Source organism: Semicossyphus pulcher, unplaced genomic scaffold (genome assembly GCF_022749685.1).
Source record: "Semicossyphus pulcher isolate SPU_LCO1_2020_fin unplaced genomic scaffold, fSemPul1.0.p SCAF_7, whole genome shotgun sequence".
Lineage (NCBI taxonomy): Eukaryota > Metazoa > Chordata > Actinopteri > Labriformes > Labridae > Semicossyphus > Semicossyphus pulcher.
Window position 1 is genome coordinate 26,576,064 of NW_027211748.1, and position 26,040 is coordinate 26,602,103.

Sequence of the window (26,040 nt, forward strand, 5' to 3'; positions counted from 1 at the left end):
GTGTCTGTGAAGCTCGCTTAACACCGCTGTTGTTTGGTTCAAAGTAAAATGACAACTGCTGCATAGCGGCAGAGTGTCCTTATGCCGCTGGGGCAGAATTGCGATTTAAAAAAGGCAATAGTTTGAAACACTAAGTAGCCTACGTTTAATGGGCTGGAAATGTTTGAATGTCTGGCCAACAGGTGACACTAATGGAAAACTCTGCTCAACGAGCGTCTTGCAGGTAAAACACCAGACTGATGGAGGCAATTATAGAAGTTTGATGTGGCGCTGAACTCAAACTCTTAAACTGAAACACAAAACACAAACATTATCGATTATGGATCCCTTAAAATTGGACGTTAAATAATTGACGAAGATATTTACTGACAGGAACATTTTAACGATGAGCTGCACTAAATGTCTTCTTCTATTAAGGCATGTACCTGATAACAACACCTTAACTCAGCGTATCTGCCAACAGAGGACCTATTCACTACCAGTATTCTCAGAACTCATTGGGTTTTTTTTGTTAGATTATTTTTTGGGCTTTTGCCTTTATTATATAGGACAGCTGAAGAGAGACGGGGATTGAGGGGATTAGAGAGTGGGGGAAGACATGCACCAAAGGATCGTCAGAGCGGGAGTTGAACCTGCGATCAGTGCGATGACGACTATAGCCTCTATACATGGGGCGCCTGCTCCACCAGCTGAGCTCCACCAGCTTTTGTTTAAGGTAATATGAGGCCAGTGATTGCTGTAACACTAAGTTGTGACGACGCAGCCTGCTATGACTAAGCAAATGCAATTTATGGCAAAAAACACTGAATTATATTAACACTAATTATTGTGGATTGGCCACTTAATGGCTGATATGAAATACATTAAATAAGGTCAATACAGCCTCATTTATGGATCCAGTGAACGCCAAGTTCTAGAGTCAAGTCAAGTTTATTTATAGAGCACATTTAAAACTACTCATGTTGACCGAAGAGCTGTACAACAAAGAGAATCCACATAGACAATATAGTACAAATAATACAATGAAAACAATAGGAGAATAAAACAATTAAGAGCAGTGATAAAACCGACAAACGCAATGAATATGAAAGAATTGCTGGATGGTGTAAGACAAAATAGGAAGGGTCAAGCTCAACTAGAATTGAAGGCAATCAAGAAAAGATGAGTCTTTAACCGGGACTTAAACATTTCGAGTGACTGGGCAGGAATAGATGCTATATTTCTAACCACCAAGTCTCTATATCTGGTGGCCAGTAATTAAGTTTTTGGTGGACCAAATGTAAAACTTTATCATGAAGTCACATTGAGGTGAACATGGATGTTATTCACAGTCCTGGTTATAATAAATTGGCATCTTGTCATAACTAGGCCTGTTGCAATGATTATAATCACGTATTTAAATAGAAAACTGTAAACGTGTCGTGTTTAAAGAAGCATTGCTGATTGGTGGCTACACACCATTGGGCTAAGGTTAAACCCTGAAACAATCAAGGTTATATCGGTATCCTAGTGTAACTTTTGAGTTTGAGTATGTGGTGCGTAAAACAAAAAGGCTAAATGATAAAGCTATTGTGTGGTGTGTGCGCCAAAAGCTTCAGGTTTGAGTTTCGCCTCGAGTCTCTAAATATGGTCACTTCTGGCTCCAAGAAAAACAAACAAGATGCGGACGCCAATAATGCCAAATTCGGGTCAACTTCATAATGGTTGTCCACCAACTAATGGGGGAGGTCATGGTGGTTTCTTCTTCAAGTTTCTTCTCTGAAATACAGTCTATGATTTTGAGTCGAGCGCGTTGAGGTGCACCAGGATTTGTTCAAGGTTCTGTTTACAGTAAATTGGCATCTTTTCATGACTAGAACTTTGCGGTGATCATTAGATTCCTCAATGAAGGTTATTTTTGGCCAATGTTAAAATGCAATGAATGAGATGAATGCAGTAAGATGTGTTTCTACCTGGGTGTACAGTTTCAGTGTTGGGAAAAACATGGAGGAAGAGATTGGCAGTCTAGACCTGAATGCCTTCAGGCAGGTTCATTGGAGGCCATATTTCTTCATTCAGAAAGCAATGAGATGATGAGAGAGGTGCCACTAAAGGGTCTCTAATTTATAGCTGTGAGTTCCCCCCCTACAGGTGCAGCAGTGTGGATTGACAGCTCTGAGAAATTCACTTACAGTCTTGTGCTGCTTAATTTTAGCACATTTAAACTCAGTTCAGATCCAGATCATTGTGCAATGTAACCAAACAAAACAGCCGATCTCTTATTATTCTTTGTCGCCAGAAGAAAACACACCTCAGGTAAGATAACAACCTCATCTGGAATCCCCAGCCCGGCTCCATGTGCGATCTGGATGTGACACAGTGGTCTGATTTTCCCTGTCTCTCTCTCTCTCTCTCCTCCCTCTCAGACGGTGAAGCAGATGTGGCCGTTCATCTGCCAGTTTGTGGACAAGCTGTTCAGAGACACCATCGAGCCGGCGGTGAAGGGCGCCAACCCTCACCTCAGCACCTTCTGCTTCACCAAGATCGACATGGGCGACAAGGTGATGGGCTGACACTCAGACTATGATGATGATAAGAATGCGTACAGTAGCTTCAACTTGGACTTAGTTCCTCAAAGATAAGCCGAAGAATCAGAATCAGAATATCACAAGAAAGAACCTTGTGCATCTCATTTATAATGTCAACATTATATATACAGTGCAATTTGGAAACCATGTAGTAGGAATGTAAAGTGTTTGTACAAAGTGGGATTAACATGCAAACAAAGTGTTATGGGTCATTAATACTACTTCTCAAAGCTTCAGTTCATCAGCTCTGACTTAAACCACATACTGAGCCAGGATTTAGCTAATATTTCCGCATTACGATTCAAGTTTTTAATCCAGTTGATGTCAGATTTGTGAAAGATTTGCTCACTTCTATCTGCTTTGTGTTTCTGCAGCCGCTGAGAGTGAACGGGGTGAAAGTTTACACAGAGAATGTGGACAAGAGGCAGGTCATCATGGACCTGCAGGTCAGGTACACAGTCACCCTCTCATATTCACAAACTCTTGGTCGCTTGTAATTTCAAAGGGATTAGGCTGCTGATGCTCCATATTTTTATTATTTGGAGTGGAAAATCTTCATTGTCCCCAAGGAGCAGTTTGGTTTGCAACAGTTACACACAAGCAGGAGAGATAAATACATACATATAATATGTGATGTACACCCATGGATGTCATCATGATAGACACAAGGCCAACAGTCCTTCGTGTATGTGCAAAGCAAACTGCTGATGGAACAAATGACCTGAGATATCTGTTTGATTTGGCCCTCCGAGTGTAAGCGAACCTCCTCCGTGTTGGCAGAAGTCCAAACTCTGCATAAAGTGGACGGTGAGGGTCTTCCAGCACGGCCTCTGCCTTCTCAGTTGCTCTTACTCCATAAACATGGCCAAGATAATTAAAGTTAATGCCAACAATCTTTTGGCAAAGTAAGAAACAATATTTCCCAATAAAAGATGAATAAAATATTTTTAAAGTGATTAAAACCACTCAGTCTCTGATTGGCCTTTTTGCAGATGCCATCTATGTGGTCCCCTAACCTTTTCATTTTACCATCAATCCTCTTATTGCATATTTCTTCTTCCTTCCTTTCAGCTTTGTCGGGAACACAGAGATTGACGTGGACATCAAGAAATTCTACTGCAGAGCTGGAATCAAAAGCATACAGGTATGACTGCAGTGTTCAGTGTACTATTTAATGTGTGTTATTTTTATGATGCAGTTTTGCTAGCCAAGGTCGCATCGAGCAAAGAAGGAAAGGGCAACAATTCTGACGATAAGTGAAGGGAAAATGTTTTAATTTCATGCCTGAACCAGAAAGAGGTGGGCGTTTTCCTTAAAGAGATGGAAATGATCAATTTGACATGACATAAAATGAGACGGTACTTTTATGCTGATGTGTGTCTTTATTTTAGAAGCCCTCCTTTCTTTGACCGTGACTGCTGTATTAACCCATGACCTCTCCATGGACAGTTTTACATAATGTGTTGACTCAGTGGCTGATAAAGGCGTCGTTATCCTCTCTGCTGTTGGCAGAGGATCAGGCCATGTTTGCTGTTCAGAGATCAGAGGGAAAGTGAGAGGAGGGAAGAGTTGGAGGAATTTACAGAAAGAAGCGGCTGCCTTTACAAGTCAATATTTGCCTTTGTGTACGGCTTAAATTTTACAGCTGCAGCTCTGCACGGTGAGCGCTTTTTATAGGCTGCTGAGAAATAAGTCGTTCAGACGACAGAGATGTCAGCTAAGAGCTTATCGTGAACGATGAGTCATTCTCTTCTCATTTAATGTCAAACTACGTCTTCAAGCTTCTTCTGTGAAATGGCTCCTGACACAGCATTATCTGCTGCACATGATTTATAAAACGGGATTTCAGGAGGGGATAAACAAATCTCTATCTTCAATCTTTCCACTGCACCCGCTCTGATGAGCAAAATGTTGGTATTTGATTACTCAGAGTGAGCTACGACCAAATTTGGTGCTGCAGACAGGCGGTCTACATATCTGAGCTTTGAGTCACTGCAGCCTCTGAGAAAGCAGCAACCTTAATAATAATAAGCTGTGAGGGGAAACATTCACTTGTTTCTTAAGAAGTATCAGCCCTGACTGTTATTCCAGTGAAATGTGAAAAAAGCTTTGACCTGCACCGTTTATTTTGCCAGTTTTTCTGCAGTTTTGTAATACCAGCGTTTCACACAGTCTGGTATCAGAGGAGCCAAATGCCAAATAAAGCTCTAGTTTTTTGCAAAAGCCCAGTGTGTCCCGTATTACAAAACCACAAGGACAAATGGTTTAAGGCCAACAGTCAAGTCTTCATGATGTACAAATCTGCAAGAAAAAACACTAAATATATCTAAAACTATGTATTTCTTACCGTGCATTCATCCTTAAAGGGGCCGTATCTTTTGAACGGATATTCTCATGTTTTCATGGGTTTCACATTTTTGGGTGTTTATTGTTCACGGTGCATAATTCCGTGTTTTTCTACGTTGTTACATTTTTAAAAGGGTCGCCTCTGAAATGGGCCATTCAGAACAGCTGCAGGTTTCTACGTAGAACCTTGCTTTCGCTGAAATCGACCAATCGTCCTTCTTGCACGGGCTTGTAGTCAAGTCGAGATTTCAGCTTACCATTACGATACCTCCTGGAGATTCTGGCTCGTTCATATGAGGCCGAATAACCGATCCTAGAGCGCCATGTTTTCTACAACTTTGGAGTGACGGTGCAGTGCGGCCGCTGCCCCACTTGGGATCACGCACGTCTCTCCAAATACTGTCAGCCAATCGTTGCTAAGGTCTAACCTTTGAATGGCAAATCGGCTTGTTCGTTTCAGGAAGGAGAGGCTCCGAAAAATAATTTAATGAAAATTTTTTTTTAAAACTAACTTCACCAACGTGATTCAAAAACACTCATAATAGAAAATTGATTGCAGAGCTAAAATATGTCCCCTTTAACTTCCAGCTACTCCAACCCTTTGCAATCAACACCTACCAATGACACCATTTCTCTGCATAGACCCGAAGAGACATTACCGTGGAACTTTAGGAAACAATCATTTCAGTCACAGTGAAATACGTGGCTAGAAGGCTTCTTGACGAGAGTTGGCTGTCAAACTTTTTTTAGAACCGACTCTTGGCTCTGAGTTTAAAAAAGTCCTAAAATCTGGCAAGGAACTGGTCAGACAGGTAGTTTTGTTTACTTCTTCAAGATCAGATAGTTCATGTAAATCTTTTTGCTAATTTTAGACAATTTAATTGAAGTTCTGGTACAGCTGATTGTGTTTTAGTAACTGTTAATATTTGAGAAGTCTGGTTTCTTTTGATAAAACATCAGTCTTGTGTTTTGGTGGAGGTACCAACATTCGGGTACATTATATGGTACCAAACCTCATGGGGCAATGCAGAAACACTCAATGTCAGATTTTTCACTGGCCCCCGCTGACCTTTGCATGATTGTTCAGGTCACAAAAGATCCTTTAATACAAGAGTCACTGGAGGTTTGACCTCTTCAGACTGTTTCTCTTCTTCATGCATCAATGCAGTGGTGAACTTGTGTCAGAAACTCCTACTCATGAGGTTATTACAGATCAAAAGTAGTGATTGGTTTGGTCTCACTCCACAAAATACACCACTATGATCGACATGATAGAGCACATTCAATAATAAAGGAAAATAAAGATAAACAGGTCTCCATGAGATACAATGACATGTATATATCGACGACACACCGACTTATTCGTCATGTTTTGTTTCCTCTGTCAGCTTCATGGAACGATGAGAGTGGTGATGGAGCCTCTGCTGGGGGACATGCCTCTGATCGGAGCCCTGTCCGTCTTTTTCCTCAAGAAACCAGTGAGTACCTTGACCTTTGACCTCTTCCTCTAACTCTGACTTCTAGCAGAGTATCTCCTCTAAAATCCTTAAAAGCCTGTTTAAGGGACATTTCACTCTGCTCTCACAACAACTTAAAAATACAGAATATCTGAACTGAAAATCTTATTTCCTTCAATATTTCTTGGATTTTTATTAGAGGTGTTAGAAAATGTTTGAAACACTTGAGTATTGTGTGATTATGTTTTGAGGTATCATCTCGATTCTCAAAGAAAACAGGAGATTTCACAGGGTTAAATCGGCAGCCATATACAGAAGCTACGGTCCTCGCTGCGGTGGCCCCGGGTTCAAGATTCTTGCCAAAATACAGCCCTTATTTAAAAGATCAATTTAATTTGAATCATATTCTGACTTTTTTTCATTTCCAAAGGTTTCCTTAATTTCTTTAAATTAGAACAGATTAATAATCCCTATAAACACCACCTGCATGGATCCTTTGGCTCATCTCTGGAGGTTAGGTTGAAGATTTTCATGTAAATAAATGTCTGTTAAATCACTATCTATCGCCGAATGAGGTAACACAATGGTGATTGAGCCTATGGCCCACTGATGAAAGCCTTTGCATTTGCAGTATAACAGACTGGGCGTCTGTGGCGACTTTCGTGGAAAAAAATCACAAGCGGCGCCCAGTTAGTGACGCGTTTTCCATCAACCAGCAGTGGTTGGTCTGCAAGAGAGGGTGGGCGGAGCTAAGCGGCTGCTTTTCTGCTCTCTGCAAGTGTTGCGAGTAAACAGTAATCTACTATGGCTAAACAAAGAAAAGATGGATGACTACAGATACAACTTCAACAATAAGTGAAAATCCAAAGAAAAAGAAACAAACTCGACGCTCAGATGAAGCAAACAGTCTGAAAAGGAAAGCGAGGAAAATCAAGAGAACAAAGGGAGCCAACGGTGGACGTCACACATGCAACACTGTCTGGATATCTGGGATTGTGCTCCCGCAATTAATTAATTTATCACCATAGGTGCCGCCAAACAGAATGAAACTGAAATCTTCAAGATTACCACTCTAAGCATTGAGTTATACCACATTTTATTTGACTGATCATGATTTTTCGTTTACTGTCCGGTTCTACCAAACCACTGTGTTTTTTTCCACTTCAGTCTTCCTGAACGCTGCCCATCCCCTGTCCTCCTCTATCAGTGCATTCCTCCTCTCTGACTGCTGTCTTCCTTCCTGCGCTTCAGCACATTTTATCTTCCAGATTCAGGCTCTGATAACAATTTCCACCATGAAAAAGAATCACCATCAAAAGCCTCAAACAGAGATGTGAAATTGTTCCTACTCCTCGGAAAGTGTTCACTTTAAAATAAGAGGAAGGAGGCATCAGTTTCGACATCATGATTCAAGCTCAAACTTGTGGTTTTATGATGACTCGGGTACAACATTAACAATAGTTTCTTATCATCATCAATTGTCAATAAACGTGTGAAAAGCCAAGGCAGAGAAATATTATACATGATCCAACAAATATTTTAAGAAAAGAGGAGAAAAATATCTAAAAAACTTTTTATGTCCTTAACCACCAAAAGTATTTAGCTTATTCGTATCATCTGCATCTGGGTGTAGTTCACAGATAAGCTACTTTTGTAAGTGTTGTTGTGTGTTGATGCTGCGTCTTCCCACACCACAAAGGAAGTGACATGACTACTTTTACATCGGATGCAGGGCAATTTGTACAGATTTAAAGATAGGGGTTCAAAGATTGGTCAACAAAAATGTATGACAAACTTAGTTGCCAACGACTTCAATTGTCCTAAATCATCCTAAAACGTATAAAGTCTGGGAGCATGTCAGCCTCAGTGCAGCAAAGAAAAAGGAGCATGTTGGTTATGTGCGAGTCTTTGAAGAGATGGAACGTTGGACTTGTGTTCTTGATGTGATTTATTTTCATATCAATTTAATTTTAATTTCTCAATTTCATTTTTTTTATATTTAGTATCACGAGGAGGCAAAGTTTATTAAAAGACATACATTTGAATGAAGAACTCATATTTATTTCCTTTGTTACTTAGCACATGCTTAAAAGAACCTCCAACTACATTTAAAGCTGAGAGCTAAGTAAGAGCCATTAAGTCATTGTGCAATTCATTATCTGATTAGTCGATTAATCGGTTCAGTAACAATTGACTAGTCGACTATCAATATAGTTGTAAGTTGCAGCCTTATTTAAAACTTGTTGATTTGTGATATTAGCCTGTGTGATAATGTGGCTCTTCAGCTATTGGAGATTCTATCAGCCAGCTTGTGTTCTGGTTTCTCGTGTGTCCTGTACAGGGGCGGATCCAGAGGGGTGGCCATGGGTGGAATGGACCTTTTGAAATCTGATTGGCCACCCCAAGTGCCACCCCAAAATCCTTAACTATGATTGGCTATTTGCCGTGTCAGGGCTGTGTTGCAACAGGCTGCTAGTAGCTTTCTTTCCATTTCAATATGGCACATTTCCTTTATTACTTTACATTTTTACTCTGGTCATACATCTTTTAATCCTTAAAGAATTAAGCTTAGAAGAAAGGGTTAATTAAATGCTATTCGTTCGGGGGGGTGTGAACACGTATTTCTTGCCACCCCTGCATAAGTCAGTGCCCCAGTTGGGCCACCCCAGTCAAAAAGTCTGGATCCGCCCCTGATCCTGTGGGCCACAGTGAGTTTGTTTTTAAGTTTTGTCTTAGTTATGCTTTCATTTGCTGCCATTAGTATTTCAGGATCAGAATCAGAAATACTTTTTAATCCCCGGGGGGAAATTTGGGCGTTGCATAAATAGAAGTAAGAAAAATGTCAAATATGTGCATTATATATATACGATAAGATAAGAGCTAAAAATGAAGATTAAATGCTGAGAAGTGGATCTATGGTGATTTATATGAATGCCAGAATTAAATGTAATTGCAAAAATAAAGTTAAATGCAAAATAAGAGTACGATGCAAAGAGTTATTTACAGTGTTTGCAGTTTTATGAAAACATTCATGGTTTCAAGTAACAAACTACCAGTCAAACCACCAGCATGTGTTTATTTTACATTATTTTAGCCATGTGCTCCATCTGTCAGTCCACAGCTGTCTTCCACACCTTAACATACATATGTCAGACTGCCTTGAACAGTTGCTCAGACGTTAAAGGTGCTCACAGGATGAGTCCTGCTTAACTTGAACGTGACTTCATGACTTTGATGTCTTGAATGGGTTTTCTTTGTAACCTGTTGTGAACTACTTCAGTTGTACTAACCTGACTGGTACCCACAGTGCATTGTTTTCCAGTGATGTCATCAGATTCACATACCCGACATTCTTACCATCATGGCCGCTGGCAACTATTTGAGGTGTGAACAAAGAAGAGAGCGTTTCTTTTCTGAATGACGAATGTGTCACTCTGAGAACAAATCAGGTTCTTTTAAGTTCATTGCTTTGGTTTCAAATGAACACCATCTGAAAATAGCTTAAATGCTGGTTGTTGATTATTACTTATCATATCTTGTGTGGTGTTAGCACTAGAAATTGAGTGTTACGGATCACTCCCATTCGCTGAAATAGAAGTTTAACAAAATAATCTTGACTCAAGTCCTACTTTCATACATTTTAACCTAATGTTAAACACATTAATGGTTTGGAAAGCAGTATTAATAAAGTAGTAGCAAGTAAAGATCCTACAGCAAAAGTCAGCCAACACTTTGCATGTTTTGCATAAAGGCCATTTAAGTTCTCTCTTATTTTTCTGGCAAAAAATAAAAGGTCATTATTATATCTTATGCAACATTATGTTTCAGTGACAGTCTTGAGCGCTTCTTTGAAATCCCCTCTGCTGCTGCCTTCAATTGTCTTCCTGTGCCAGCCTGGCAGAACCACATTGTGGTCCACCATGCTCTACATCTGGAGCGCTAACTGGGCCACAGAAGCATACACCCACTTCCTCACTGTGCTGTGATCACACGCCAGCGGTCACACATGCTCGTATACATTTAATGTGTGAAATTAGTCACATGTCCCTGCAGACAATGAGTGGAAGTCTCATATAAGGGTTAAAAAGGAACTCAAGACCTCACAAAGGTTTTCAGATGATTGGTGGAGCTGGTTTTTATAGCAGAAAGAATCCTCAACAAGACTTCTTATTAAACAAATCAAACTTTTTTTTTTTTAAATAGTTTTTTCTTCCACTTAAGAAATAGTCCCTTAGATTCTACAGTCTGTTGACATTTTCTCCTTCATTAATAAATCTTTGAAAACTGTCAAAGTATTTTGTTTTGTTTGTACTTCAAGTTGCTTCAACGGACTGACGTTAAATTTATTGGACTTCTTTCTGCAGATCATATGATTAAAGTTTGTCCTCCAGAGTCCGTGATTAGATCTGCGTACGTAACAGCGTCCTGCTATACAGGAATAACAGACCTTAGAATGCTGGGATCGACCAATCAGAATCGAGTATTCAGCACAGCTGTGTAATACTACAAAATAACTGCCATGAGTTTGGACATTTGGGTGTAATGATGAGATCCACATGCTTTTGACCTTATTCTGCACCACTATTCCTACTATCATTACTGCTCCATTATCAGTTCATTTAAATGTGCTAACTCTAATTCTACATGCAGGTATAACAACTGTTACGTGTACTGTGATGTAGTTAGTATCCTGATAGCAGCAGTAACCATGGTATCCAGCTGAAATCAGGGTGTGTCTGGTATGTGTGCTGTGATTCAGCAGGGTTTATAACAGCAGTGCCTGTTGGAGCTTCCTGTCTGACAAACTCAGGGACATAATGGTTAAATATGTGACTTCCCCACATAATCTGGTTCGGCAGGTTGAAAATATAGAAGCTTCATAACCGGGTTAAAAAACCAGGTCCAGTTCCAGTTCTGAATATGAGTCCTGGTTAACATGAGTGGATGTTTCCTTTAAGTAGGGACTGTGGGGAGCAAGTTTCTGCCTGCAGATACGGGTTTCATCATCTCTGCAAACTCTGATTTGCACATAAGTTTGGGTAACTTTTAATGCCAACAAATACAATACAGTAAAGAGGCACCACCTAAGAGGAGTATTTCTCCATGCTGTTACGTCCTGTTCTTTTTGCATGTTTCTTCCAGACACAGTGCAACACTTTTGTCTGTCCTTTCTGTTAGCCTATTGATTTTATTCTATTTGGTGACAAGCAAAGAAATACTCCTCAGCTGCTGCTGCATCTTTATCCACGATTTTGTTATGAATAATATAGATAAAAAGGTAAAAAACTTCCACATTTACTTATGAGGTTAATTTTTTGTTCGAACTTGCACACTAGTTTCTTCTGTACATGGAAATTAGAGAACAATACACATTTGTTTTTGAAAGGGGAACAGGGCATACCGTAGATAATTGCAAGGTGCATTTTATAAGACTTGAATCACAAAACTTCTTATACATTTAAACAGATTAAAAGAGAGGAAACTGATTTTTTTCCCAATGTTAAAACTACAGTCTGACCTCTGTGTTGGCCCATATTGGCTCACTACCTTTTCACTATCCCTACCTTTTCAAACAGGTAATGTTCTATATATCTTACAAATCTTGGTCTTAATTCCTTGAAAACCAAATTTAAGTGGAAACATTTCCTCTGATGGTGAAGAAAGACACGGTGAACGGGGCCGCAGGAATCAGCGCAGCACCTGATGGAGGTTTTCTGTCTCGTCACTGTCAGAGTCTGATGACATTTTCTTTTCCAATCACGTCTTTAAACACCGCCGTATCCCGACCTGTGTTCTGTTTAAGGTTTACTTCATGTGCCGTCTTCAGCTTAGTAGATCTCTCTGTTGTAGGCTTCAGTTTCATTTAACCTTTGTTGCTTTCTCTCCACTGTTTTGTCTCGTCTTCTTTGTCCCTCTGTAAACAAACCAGTGGCAAAATTTACCGGACTTCTTTCGGTGGATTGATATGATTACAGTTAGTGCTCTGGATTGTGTGACTTGAGCTGCATCCCCAGCAACGGTCTGTTCTTCATAACAACGGTCTGTTATCGAGAAATAAAAGACCTCAGAATGCTGTGATTAACCAATCAGAATCAAGTATTTAGCACAGCCGCGTAATAACAGAGTTTAGGTTGTAGAGTGGGCTCACTTTGGATTAAAACATCTGCTAAATCAAAGACAAATTATTTGGGGAATTTTCTCCAATGATTAATCGTCATGTACAGTAATATCATAAATCTTTGTCTGTGCAGTAAGTTCAGTTTTCTGTTTGTCCGTTTTTGCATAACGTTGCATCAGCCGTTCTCCTTCTAATGTCCAGATCATCCAACAGCTGTTTATTTGTTTATGTAATACAATTTCCAAAGACAGTCAGATACATTACCTTATCATATCCTTCCTGTCCTAATGAAGCCTAACCCAATCTGCAGTGCTGTATTGATTATCGGGTCGATTGAGTTTAAAGTTGGGCTCCTGCAGATCTGCTGAGTCATGACACCATCAGTGAGGAGCAAGTATCTTTACTGCAAGAGATAAACATTGCAAAATATTCCCAATTCTTTCCACAAATCATCTGATATGCAAACTTTAACACAGCTAAAGAAACTTTATTTATGTGTTTCTTTCTCATATTTTCTTCAGAAACCATTAATATTTGTAAATAATGTTGCTGCATTAAATGTATGGTTCTTTACTGCTGTTCAGCTAAATACAGGCTTTTACAAAGGGAACCAGAGTCTAAGGGCGACTTTAAACTTGGTGACGACACTTCTTTAACAGGTCCAGTTTGTTAAAGTCGAGGTTCTCTTTCTAAAACGTATTTATTCTCTGTCTTGCAGTTGCTGGACATCAATTGGACAGGACTCACAAACATGCTGGACATTCCCGGTGTCAAGTAAGTACCTGCATGAAATACTATGCTGTGACCGTCAGTGTTAATGTGGTCGGTTGATGCAACAAATTCAGACAGAGAGAAATGAGTTCTTTTGCTCTTGGAGCTGTGTAGGCCCTTCCTACATAAACCAGCATGCATCCTGAGTGAGCAGACGCAGCCTAGGCCTTGCATGGCTGAGTATTCACTTTACTTATTTACCCAAATGTACCCTTGCCTATTATATCCCATGCACTCATATTTTTGGATGCCATGTTTACAGTGGTCAAAAAGGGCAAGCACACCGCAACAACCTAAATAATTTACACACAGAGACAGACTTTTGCAGCACCTGCAGGTGTTTTTGTCACCTTTAAAGCCTCATTACTGAGTATGTTTATATTCATTTATTAAAATAGTTTATTTACACATCTGTGATTCATTTGTTTGTCTGTACATTAATTGATTTGATTTAGAATGAATTATTTTTCTATGTTGCACAGAGGCGAGCAGCTATGTTGGTGTATGTGTGTGTGTGTGTGTGTGTGTGTGTGTGTGTGTGTGTCTATATATAACAGAGACATGATGTCATGTTTTGGCTCCATGCTTGACGCTCTCACACACTGTGTGTATCCTTAATTTGGATCACGGCGTGCTGTATTAAAGGGTCATATCTTTGAGGTCAAAGGTCACAGTTCCATTTATTATTTCCTACATAATGAACACAGTATTTTTTATCAGTACACTTTAGAGCGGTCTTAATATTCAGTTGTAATTTTATGTTAACCTTTATTTCTTATCAGTTGTCTGGCATTGCATTGTGGGAGTAAAAACCACTGCTAGACTGTATATAGATATTATTATCGTTTGGCTTCATGTCGTCAGACTGTAACTGAAGGCTCATTTCCAATGCAAACACTGGGCACATAATGAGGCCACAGACTTCAGAGCAGATGAATTTTAATGACGCACAGTGAGACTGCAGTGTTGCCAACAGAGTGTCAACCAGCATGTAACATGTTTTATAGTGTCTCATTTAGAATCTCATACAGAATCTGGAATACAACGAGAATATACCGGTGGATCGTCTTAAACATCTTCAGGTCTGCAGTCTACATTTCAAACCTGATGATTTTGAACGAGACATGACATCGGAGGCGGGCATCCTAGATTGAGGAAGTGTAGTTTAGCGAGCTCCCTGGCCCATGACGTGTTTTACGTAGTCTGGCGGAGGTTTTTCAGGGTCCACTGGAGAAGCGGATAGGGTCCTCCAAAGGCACAGAGTGAAATTGCATTTTTTCCCCCACCATAATAGCATTAGCTCCCCATGATAGGACCGAGGTTGAAAATCGGCGACTGGCCCTTTATGTGCCGTATCTTCCCACAGATGGTGATAACACGCTGCCTGCTACAAACCAATGAAGGAAACTGATGAGCCAAGCCGTTGTTAACCTTTCCTGCTTCAGTGTTCCGACTGTAGTCAGAAAGCACAGGGGAGACTTACTGTTGTAGACTTACTAGCTGCAGCTAGCTTTGGGGCTAACTCTGTCACTTTAATACGCCAGCAGCATGCAAGACACAGGAGCATGGCTTGAGTCTTGAGGAGTCGTAGGCTTTATTATCTACACACAGCCTAAACTGTACATTAGTTCTGTTGTTTATACTGTACAGCTACTGATCACTCTTTTCTCTGCTCGTCCGCTCCTCCGGTCCCCGACATTTCATGTAACTCCTGCACACACACTTCTGCTCTCTCTCACTCGCTCTACCAGCCCACTCTCACACACTTACCTCTTTAACAGAGCTACGCTTCTCGCGCGACAGAACTGATCATCTCAACAACAACGCACCTCAGAAGCGCTGTATGTACCATTACGTACCCAATATGTAGTATGCCACCACTCGTTGAATTTGTTCAAACTTGATTTTTGGGAAATGTAACAGCCCTAGTGCATCATCAGTGATGTAACCTGCATGTCCTCAAATACATTTGCAAAATAATACAGAAAATGTACACAAAGCATGTTGGAAAAAACACAGCGTGTTGGAACAAATAGATATTTCACTTGAATCTGCCAAATTTTGCCTCATAGTTTTACTAGAGATATCACTTTAAGGTAGCAACAAGAAAGCTGTATTTTTTAGATGAACCTGTAACACAGAAAAGCAGCTTTTTTAGTGTTTGTCAGAAATATGAAATCTGATAACTCTGATCCCTTAACAGAAGGAAAAACAAGCCGAGCACTCAGTGCTTTTTGGAGCATGCAGAAGCACATCCTTCCTGCTCTGTATGATGACAAAATGAAGCCGGTGCTTTGAAGAGACGTTCCCAGTGGACACTCAGACAGAGCCGGTCTATCAGCCCTGCTGCTGCTGAAACCATTACATTAACCACCGGATCACAGAATGGATTATGACCTTTATTTTCCCCCACTAAGTGTTGGTATTTATAGTAACGTGATTATGAAAGGAGAGCAGCCGCAGACAGAGAGCTGATGTTCTGTGGGTGTAGAAGAAGCTGACTTCTTCAGCATCAACCCAGAGGAAGATGTAGAAACACAGAGCCTCAAAATACACACTGACAAAGATTCTCTGAACTTATATTCTTCCATTGTGAGTTTGTTTGATGCTTCGTTAGAGAGCTAAAGTGTAGAATTAAGTGTGTTTGCTGCAAAAAAACACCCCTACAAATGTCTCCATAAACAAGATGTTGTGCAGCATCCCGGCAGAGGACAGCTTAGAGGTGTGCATCTGTCAGGTCGTACTTTTGCTAAAAGCTGAGTGCTAACGATGCCATGCTAACCTGCACACAGTGACATTGCAAGCATTGTGATGTAAGCAGGTATAATGCTAAAGAGTTTCAACATCTTACTTTAGAGTGTTAGCATGCTAACATTAGCTAGTTAGCACTGCACGCAAAGTGCAGCTGATACATAGTCGAAGAGTTCTAGTGTCTCCTCCCCTGCAGGATCACATGGCTGAAGGAGGTGTGGGTAAGCTTCTGCAGCTGTGTTTACAGCTATATATGAAATGATATACACTTCCTGTCTACAAGGTAGGCGTGGTCTCTTTCCCCCTTTTTAAAGCGATGACATTATAATCAATATAATCACATATTTAAGCAAAGTCCTTTTGCGTTTTACGTGGAAGTAATTTTAAATGTGAGTTAAACACAAACGGAGAGAAGAAATGTTGGTGGCCAGATCTCGCTAGAGTTTGTGGCTGAGGAGGAGAGAAACATCCCCTGATTTGTCCGTCTGAAAATATCATTTAGGTGCCAAACAAATGGTGCAATATTTGCTTTGGTGACAATGGGGGCGAAGGTTCCCATTTGCGTGACTCAGGACCTGCTGCTCGTCTCCTAAAGTGGGTGTGGCCGAGGTGAAACCCACATGACACACAGGAAATGATTCTCAGTCTCCTTTCTGAACTGTCTCTGTTATTAATTTGTCAAGCACTTGGTCATAAAAAGGGTTGTGGTAATGCTGGAGGAAAAGTTAGGAGAACACTAAAGTCATTTGGATGACAAAGTCTGGGGAATATAATAATATTCTAACAGCTAGATATGGTAAAAACTGACTGCAACAGGTATATTTGCAGGTATAAGTTTTTCTTTCCCCCCAGATTGTTTCCATCAATTATTTTTAATATTATTTCTTGTGAAAAGGAAACACACACTCCACATGCCTGAAACACAACCTGAAGGTGCAAACATCATCCTGCTGTAGCCCTGCAGAGTGCTGTTAGCTAACTGTTAGCTAACTGTTAGCTGTGTTGTCATTTCTCCTTACTGACTTGTTGCTGTTTCCTGCTGGTTTACTGTTTGTTTTCAGCAGAGAGACAGGCTGCGGTTACAAAAAAGACTCCGCCCTGTGAAATGTAGCTTTCCTTGTTTGACGAGTTTATAGGAAAACACCATTGTGTGTGTGTGTGTGTGTGTGTGTGTGTGTGTGTGTCTGCTGTTTAGACCTGCCCTCACCCCACCCTCGTCGCTCTCTTTCTGTGTGTCCCTGCGAGGGTGCACATTATTGCCTCACTGATGATTTGCATTTAGTCCTGAAAACAGCGGGTCACCCTCTGTTATGTTTCTGTGTTGAGACCAGGAAGCAGCATTCAAGCCCTCAAATCACCTTTAAAGTCTGGTCTGAAACTGACCCGGGATCAGCTCTTAATGCAGACTTTATTACTGTAGGAAAGCATGGCAGCTGTGTCTTAATGCAGGTTGCTGCTGCCCTCTAGAGGTGATAAGGCCAAATATCAGAGTGTTGTCTCTACTCATCTGTTCATGCTGTACATATTTAATAAAAAGATAAAACATTCCTCTTGTATTATTTAAATTTGTAACGATAGATAACAAGCCTAACAAACTGTTGGCCTTCACATTTCTCCTCTTACTGCGTACAGTGAAAGAGTTGGAAATCCAGGAGCAGAATTTGCTGTTTTTTCAGACATGAACTTTAAAGCAATAGAGATGAAAATACATTTGGTTTTCTACGGCTCAGAAAGCAGTCCCTCTAAATATTGTACAGACTGGATGTACTATCAGTATGATTGATATTTTAGCGCATTTATCATTTAATCTGCAGATTATACAGCTCCAGAAACAATTTAGAGAGCACTGCAAACATGTTCTTCTCTGGTTCTACTGTTTATAGGTTCGTGTTTGTGTAAAATGAACTTCTGTTTTATTCTTAACAACATTTCTCCTACTTTTAAATCAAATATTCTCATTTAGGTCTTTTATTTACAGAAAATGACGACTGGTTAAAATAACCACGTTTTAACCATTGCGTGAAATACCCAGTGGCAGTCAGGGGGTCGCCCCTACCGAGTGCTCCAGTGATATGCTGAAGATTTGCGCACTTATTTTTCACCGAGTGTCACCGTGATGTCGAAGCAGAAACAAATCACAGCTTCTCAGTTTGTACGGGGTAACGTTGGGTTCTCTAAACCAGAGGTTCTCAAACTGTTTGGGGCCATGCTCACTACCATTTGCACTGATGCCATTGGAACTATTTGTATTGTTAAACTTATCAACCTGAAAACTTCAGACCTGTTTCATAGCGATAAACAGTTTTTCTGGAGCTGTATTTTCAGTTTATCACTCCGAATTTCTGGCCAACCTGTTTAAAAGCATAGAAGAAGCTGTGACCTGCAAATTAAGGGATATTTTTGCCTTAAAATGCCCCCTAATAATTTATGATCCAAATACCTGGTTATAAATTCTCAGTCAATTAATCAGCTAAAGATTTTAAATAGTCCCTAAGAAGATGGATTACATTGTTTTCTGTTGCATGTCGAGAGTAACTTTTTTACATGTACATTTTATTTTGGCGGGGCCAGATGTTTCAGACACATCTCTTAAAGTCTCTCAAACTTTTAAGCTATTTCCTCTGCTTCGAAGAAGGTAAATACAACACCAAATACTGATGTCAGGTACAAACCAATCAGAATTTAGCAGCCATCAGAAATATGTTTTGCCACCTCTGCCTGTGGTGTGTGCGTATCAAGTCACCGTGTCATTCTGTGTAAACACCAGCTGTGTCTGCAGTCAGGGTTTACTGTTGTCTTAATACAAACCCAGCATGAATCCAGTTTGGATCAGTGAGGAAGCTGCAGCACTCGTCTTTCAGCCTGTCCATCAACTTATGAGTCTTATATAAATAGTGTGTGCAACCTGATAGGAGACTGTCACACGTGTCTTTATGTGTTTGTTTATGTTCGAGCATGCTTGTTGCTACCTGTGTACGTGTGTTTGGACGTGTGAAACGTCGGTCTGTAGACGTAAAGGCAGCTGCAGAAGCGTACACACACACCTCCTTCAGCCGTGTGATCCTTCAGGGGAGGAGACATTAGAGCTCTTTTTAGAACATCTGTTTATTTGTCTTCTTGTGCTTTTAATTTGTAGTAATTGCTCCTCCTTGTCCTACGTGTTTTTAATTTGATGTTATTTTATCCTCCCCCTTTCTGTCCCTTTTCCTCCTTTCATAACTTTCTCCTCTTCACCTCCTTCTCTCCTTTTCTTCCATCCCTCTCTCCCAGTGGTTTGTGTGACAACATCATCCAGGACATCATCTACAGCTTCGTGGTTCTGCCCAACCGCATCACCATCCCTCTGGTGGGAGAGGCCCAGCTGGCCCAGCTTCGCTTCCCAATGCCCAAGGTAATCAATCATCCTGATAAGTTTCTAATGAAACTGATTTCCTTGGTATTCTGTTTGTTCCTGTGTTTCTCTTCCTCTCCTCCTCCACCATCACCTCACTCTCTGTCCCTCGTATGTCTCCCCAGGGCGTCCTGAGGATCCACTTCATCGAGGCCCAGGACCTGCTGGGTAAAGACAAGTTCCTGGGCGGGCTGATCAAAGGAAAGTCAGATCCGTATGGAGTGATCCAGATCGGGACGCAACTCTTCCAGAGTAAAGTCATCCACGAGACTGTCCACCCAAAGTGGAACGAAGTGTACGAGGTGAGCGGCACGGTCTGACAGAAGGCTGAGGATATTTCTGAGGAAGGTCTTCATATATTTAAGATGTTTTTATTTCATTCTGGCCTCATGTATGGAAAAACAGCATACAGCATGAACAACCCCTAAAGTGTAGTAAAGCGATAGCTCCCTAAGCAGCAGCCCTGCTTTTTTTAAGACTACAAATATGTCAGCCATCAAGTGAGTTATAAAAATCATAGTAATTAACTTCCTGTCCAAATTTCCGTCAGTAATAGGGCTGCTTATTTGCTTGCCGCTTAAAAATTCTGTTTTATTAATCTATTAACAGCGCTGTTGCCTCACAGCTAGAAGGTCACCGGTTCAAACCCTGGTTTGGGCAAGGTGGGCCCTTCTGTGCGGAGTTTGCATGTTCTCCTCGTGCATGCGTGGGTTCCCTCAGGGGTCTCCGGCTTCCTCCCACAGTCCAAAGACATGCTTGTAAGGTTAATTGGTGACTCTAAAAATGCCCATAGGTGTTGGTGTGAGTGCGAAAGGTTGTCTGTCTCTGTGTGTCAGCCCTGTGATTGACTTGCGACCAGTCCAGGGTGTACCCCGCCCTTCGCCCAATGGCAGCTGGGATAGGCTCCAGCCCCCCCGCGACCCTGAACAGGATAAGCGGTATAGATAATGGATGGATGGATGGATGTATGGATTAATCTATTAACAATATTTAGAACGATATTATACGCATATGGAAGTGTTCTATTGACTTTAAATGAGATAAGAGACTCAACTCGCATGAAAGTGCAAAAGGGGGAGTTATTCGTAATTTCAGTTTCAATTCTGAACATACCTCAGGAGCATTTAGAAGTTGATCCTTTGACTCTGGATTTATTCCTCATGTATTCCCGTGCATGTAGAGGTTATAGTCATGTGTTTATTTGCTCACTCTCAGGCCTTGGTGTACGATCACTCAGCACACAACGTGGAGATCGAGCTGTTTGATGAAGACACTGATAAAGACGACTTCCTGGGAAAGTAAGGCTTCCATTAACCCCTCCTCCTTCCTCTGTTTTGCTCCTTCGACATCATCTTTGTGTTATTAAACACACAAGGGAACAAACACTACATCTGTCTCTAGAAACTGGTGATTTTGGTTGATGATTTTACTGTGGGTGCTTTTGACCTGATCTTAAATCCACCTATATGCTAATTATCTAAAATGTGAAGATTTAAAGCTTTTGACTGTTTTAATTAAAAATAAATTGAATTTTAATCGTAGGATTACAGATGTTTCTTCTTAATATCAATCATATTTTTGACATTTAATTATAGTTCTGGTCCTACTTCTTCAAACAGTCCGCCCTGGCTCTGCAGGTGTGAAAGTTTTGTCCTGTTTGTGCCTTATTTTTTCAGTCTGATGATCGACATGGCCGAGCTGGAGAAGGAGCAGAAGGTGGATGAGGTAATCTGCTTCAGTTTTACACTCCAACACTGCGTTAAAGCAGCAGATGTGTTTGTTCATACAGTGAAATCTGTGCTCATTATGGACGTGTTTCTACAATGCACTTACAAGAGCTCACCTGTGACTCAAACCATGTGGGCGGCACTTTCTGTTGATAAAGTTTCAGGTTCTTTTAACGTTTTCCTCTTCAGCCATGATGTACAGACATATAACTGCCCACACGAACAGTTTTTACTGTTTTAATTCTGTTTTTTTTTTTGTCTTGTTTTATTCAGAAATTTGATGGTTTTACTTTTTTCCTCGTCTTTATTCGAATAATATAGATTACACAGATTAAACATCATCCGACAAACAGCTGTCCATTAATCATGCATTGTTTCTTACATTAAATACAAATTAAATATATTCAGTCAGACCCCTTTCCCACCAAAATTAGCGTGTTGACGCAGGTTTTTCAGACCCGGGAGGACCCGCTTATAGATGCCGATTGTCTCTTTTCCCATTGCCAGTGAAGTATACTCCTTTCAGTCTCTTTTCTGCTGCGTCACCATCTGACGTCACAAACGTGCCGGAGACAGGGTTAGTAAACAGTGAAGATGTTACGATGGTTAGGTCTTTATCGTATCTATTACTCATTCAGTCTGTTTGTAAAACTCGTCCGCGACAAATTTGGAATGATGTTCGAGCGCTGCTCGGACGGAGACGTGCAGGATTTGTTGCTGACAAGAAGTCGCAGAAGTTACCGACAGAGCATAGCATCGCGGCAGAAAGGGGGCGGAGATTAGCGTGACCACGCAGGTTTTGTGTTCCCATCAATGCCAAGCGGAGCCGAGGAGATCATTACCCGGGTCTACTGTAGAGTCATCTGACCTGGGTCTGAATGCAGATTGTAATGCCGGGTGTTAGCGGGTGTTAGCGGTGGTTTTTTGACCAGTATTAAACACGTCAATATAAGTTTGTTTTCTGGATTAAAGTGCTATTTATCCACATGGTTTGTTTGAGAGAATCTCGGAATTAAATTTCAAACGCCTTTGTGATGATATTGATTCGATGAGTAGGCTCACCCCTTTATTATGCTCTGCAAGCTGAATCGTAGCTTCATCATTAATCTCCATGGTGAAGCTCACCTACCCACAGTTAGCTAAATATATCCTTCTGTGTTTTAGCATTTTTGGAGCTTATTACTACGACAAAGGTGGCTGTGAGAGACTTAATAAAAGTAATGCTTGTGCCTGCTTCATCACACAATACAAGAGAGAGTAGGCCTACACAACTGCTACACAAACAAGGTATCAAAGATAATTATTTTATGCGCACAAGATAACATTTTTCACCTTTTTGGACTTCAGGGGCTCCGTAGGAAGGAGAGTATTTTAAAGAATAAGGACTTACAGATATGAAATAAAAAAGTATTTACACGTTTTTATTTCTAATTTCCATAGTTCAATTAAAATGTGGTGTGTCTATTATTTCATTTTCTTGTAAGGAAGATGATTTGCACTTCTCTTCCAGACTGCTGTCTTGTATGTTTAATAAAAAGCTTTATTGTATCGTCATCGTTACAAACAGCCTTCAAACTGCATCAATTCCTTTGTGCAACTGGAAACAAAATGCAATATACCGTGGCTATTAATCATTACTGTATTGAGACAATCAGTGTTACAATCGTTGTTTGTATTTGTGAAGATTTCTTATTACTAAAGAACCCTTTTTGTGCAAACGTTTTTTACACTCTGGGTTTAAGATCTTTTTCTCTACTTTGTCTCTTTGGACCAACGTTTTGTCTTTTTTGTGCCGTAAGGTGAAAACATGTCGAGAAATTATCATTAATTCAGATTTATTTCTCTTCAGTGGTTTGATTTGGAAGACGTGGCAACAGGGAAGCTGCATCTCAAACTGGAGTGGTTATCTCTGCTGCCATCACCCGAGAAGCTCGACCAGGTACAGAAACACCCTCAAACTAGTGATTGTATGATGTCCTGCTGTAATATGAGAACTTTGAAGATGATTTAACCTCTATTTTATTTGCACTATCTTTAATTTTTTGTCCTCACAGGCTCTGATGAGCATCAAAGCCGATCGCGGTCACGCCAACGACGGCCTGTCCGCTGCGCTGCTCGTCGTCTTCCTGGATTCAGCCAGAAACCTGCCGGTAAGTCCGTCTGCTCGAACCTTCCAGTGTGCACCTGCAGGAAGGATTCATCTTCAACAATTGTGGCAAATATAGATATTTATGAAGTATTATGACAAATACAGCATGCCCACCTTCACCACACCACACACTGTGTTGGTTGTAGCTGCTGCAGTCGAAGGCCGCTCACATGTCGCATTAAATCGTTTGCTTTGGCTGAAATCCCTTTTTCCCATTCGTCTACATGCGGGTACAATAAAAAGTAATGCAGTTATCGTCTCACTCGAGCTGCTCCACTGCCACTTGGTGCTTTGTGATTTCAGTATATCCCGTATCAAGCACCAACACCAAGCTCTACTTTTGGGTTGTGTGTTTATCTTAATTTCCCCCTGATCTTTTCTTCTCTGCTCTTAATTTCATCCCTTCTTTAAGACACAGCACATGGGAGAGGAAAACTAATTAAAAAATATTATATATTTATTGTATCAATTTAAACCACAAGTCAAGTCCTTCTGGTGTTACAATTTAGCTTTTTAAAATGTCTATTACAGACGCTTAAAGGGTTAAAATGGGTCAGTTCCACTTGGGCTGCACGATTATGGCCAAAATATTTAGATCACTATTATTCATCATGATTATTTAATAATTTAAGGGGCATTTTTAATGTACTTTCACTTCTAAGCTTGATCCAAAAGACAGCTGGACTTTATTGAAGTTCGTAAAGACGTTTCACCTCTCATCTGAAGAAGCCTTTCGAAATAGAGGTGAAACGTCTTCAAGGACTTCAACCAAGTCCGGCTGCCTTCTGGATTAAGCTTCGAATAACGATGACCTGGACGACTGAGAACCTTCACAGACATTGTACTTTCACATTTAAATAAACAGAGCGATGCTTTCAGGGAGGCTGGACCAGGACGGGGGAGTAGCGCCGTTCTTCCTTTTGGCCGTCATAGACTCACAAGTAAACAAGTTAGTCGTGTTGCTTTGCGATGCAGACACAGGTTTCATGCACTCTTTGCTGATTATTTTTTCTGTCCTAACATCACTCGCCCCAAACCCAAAATACCTCCAAACAACCGATGACGAGCCGTTTCAGGGGACCGGTGTTTCGGTTTAACAAGTGACTTGCTCTCTTCCTGTTTTAGCGTAACAACAGCACGTGACACGTTTGCACAAACAACGCACAAAGACGTAACAGATATTTTGAGATCGTTATGAAGAGGCATTAACGAGGACAGCTACGTATTCACTTCCCGTTTTCAACAGCTGCTGTAACCACGACAACCACAGACGCATTCGGCTGAAAGTCGCTCGCCCTAAACCTGAAATACCTCCAAACAAGCGATGACGAGCCGTTTCGGGGGACCAGCTCTTCGTCTTCTGTTCCAGACATTTGACTTTTGTTCTTCCCGACCGTCTCTGTTTGTTTACTCTTCCACTCTAAACTGCCGTGAAGCCTATACCTCTCCATCGCCCCCTGGGGGAGTGGCTGCTAGTTTAGGGAGCGCTTGATTTGATATGAAGCAGAGTTTTTTACGGACGGAGCATTTTAAACGTCGATATCACCGTCAATCATTTAATCAAGGGAAGCCGAAATCGTGATCAGGATTAATATTCGACTAATTGTGCAGCCCTGAGTTCCACGTCCTGCTTTTTTCTTATTTTTTTTTCTTATTTTTTTTTTTTTATTAATAATAAAGTCTCGTTTTACATTTTGTTATTAAATTCTAATAATGTAAGAAGGGGACATCTTTCTACTTTTAACAGTGTAGTATTATCACATAGATATCAATACATCTGTCAAAGCCGCAGCTTTAAGTGAAGAAAATGGAGTCTCTCTTGTCTCATACAGTGTTTTAAAGTACTTTATTTGTTAGCGGCCGTAGTGCCGGCCTCACCTTCCTCTTTTCAGCCTGCTCTTCTTCTCCTCTCTCCTCTCTCCTCCTCACCTCTTCCTCCCCCTCTGAAGAGCGTCTTCGAGGGAAACTTGGGCTCTGGCTACTTAAAAGAGAGGCGGGCGGCGGGCCTCGTGTTTTGCGAGAACACCGCCTCTCTCTATAGGACCTTATTTGTGAGTCCGCTCGCTGTTTCTCTGCATCCTAGAGTAGTTTGGCTCCACACCGAGGTGTGACTGCCTCTGCCAGGCGACGTTTCTGTTTCCACCTTTGCTAGTTTTAGCATTAGGTTTGAAGTGTTGCCTGAAGAGCATGAATCCCTATTACTGCATGAGTTGAATTCATTAATATCATGATTTGTTATGATTGTTGTATGTTGACTGATTACAAAGCAGAGGAACAGGACAGACAAACAAGAACATTCAGTTTTAAGACGATCAAAAGCATCCTTCCTCTTCTTTCATTTCCCCTCATAAGAGCTTATTGCTCTCACAGGATTAATATCAAGGACATATCGCACATTGTTTCCATTAGGCGGGTTATTTTCTGGAGACGCTGTCTGTGTCCCAATAAAAAGAGCTTCGCCTGAGCTCATTCTTTATATCGATGGCTTTCATTTTCTCCTCACTGGAAGTGTTCAGGTTCTGCCTCACTGCAAACACAGATTACATTACGGCAGAGCTATGGAGCTTAAAAAGGAGAGAACAATCAATGCTGCTCCGGGTCTTCAGTATTTAAATGTTGTCTTCTTGAATTAGTGTTTATGTTTGTCACACAGATCTAGTCTTACTGTGTGCGCACTATACCCGAAGTGGATTTTGTTAGTCAGATGAATTCTGCGGGATCATTCGTGTTTATTTGCACGGCACAAACTGTCTTTAGGAGTTA

General features: G+C 40.8%; 1 protein-coding gene across 3 annotated transcripts in view; it reads left to right on the forward strand.

Annotated features, from left to right (window-relative positions):
- The window catches only part of LOC138611124 (extended synaptotagmin-2-like), a 61,528-nt gene that overhangs the window by 22,293 nt on the left and 13,195 nt on the right, over positions 1 to 26,040 (forward strand). For 2 of the 3 annotated variants that reach the window (XM_069684073.1, XM_069684074.1), the window contains exons 4-14: positions 2,406 to 2,540; positions 2,942 to 3,018; positions 3,639 to 3,711; positions 6,302 to 6,391; positions 13,207 to 13,262; positions 19,281 to 19,401; positions 19,527 to 19,703; positions 20,617 to 20,699; positions 21,078 to 21,126; positions 22,978 to 23,067; positions 23,183 to 23,278. In XM_069684073.1, coding sequence (XP_069540174.1) covers positions 2,406 to 2,540; positions 2,942 to 3,018; positions 3,639 to 3,711; positions 6,302 to 6,391; positions 13,207 to 13,262; positions 19,281 to 19,401; positions 19,527 to 19,703; positions 20,617 to 20,699; positions 21,078 to 21,126; positions 22,978 to 23,067; positions 23,183 to 23,278 — 1,047 coding nt within the window. Of the gene's footprint in view, positions 1 to 2,405; positions 2,541 to 2,941; positions 3,019 to 3,638; positions 3,712 to 6,301; positions 6,392 to 13,206; positions 13,263 to 19,280; positions 19,402 to 19,526; positions 19,704 to 20,616; positions 20,700 to 21,077; positions 21,127 to 22,977; positions 23,068 to 23,182; positions 23,279 to 25,226; positions 25,329 to 26,040 lie in introns of all 3 variants that reach the window. The other variant, XM_069684072.1, reaches the window with a different exon arrangement.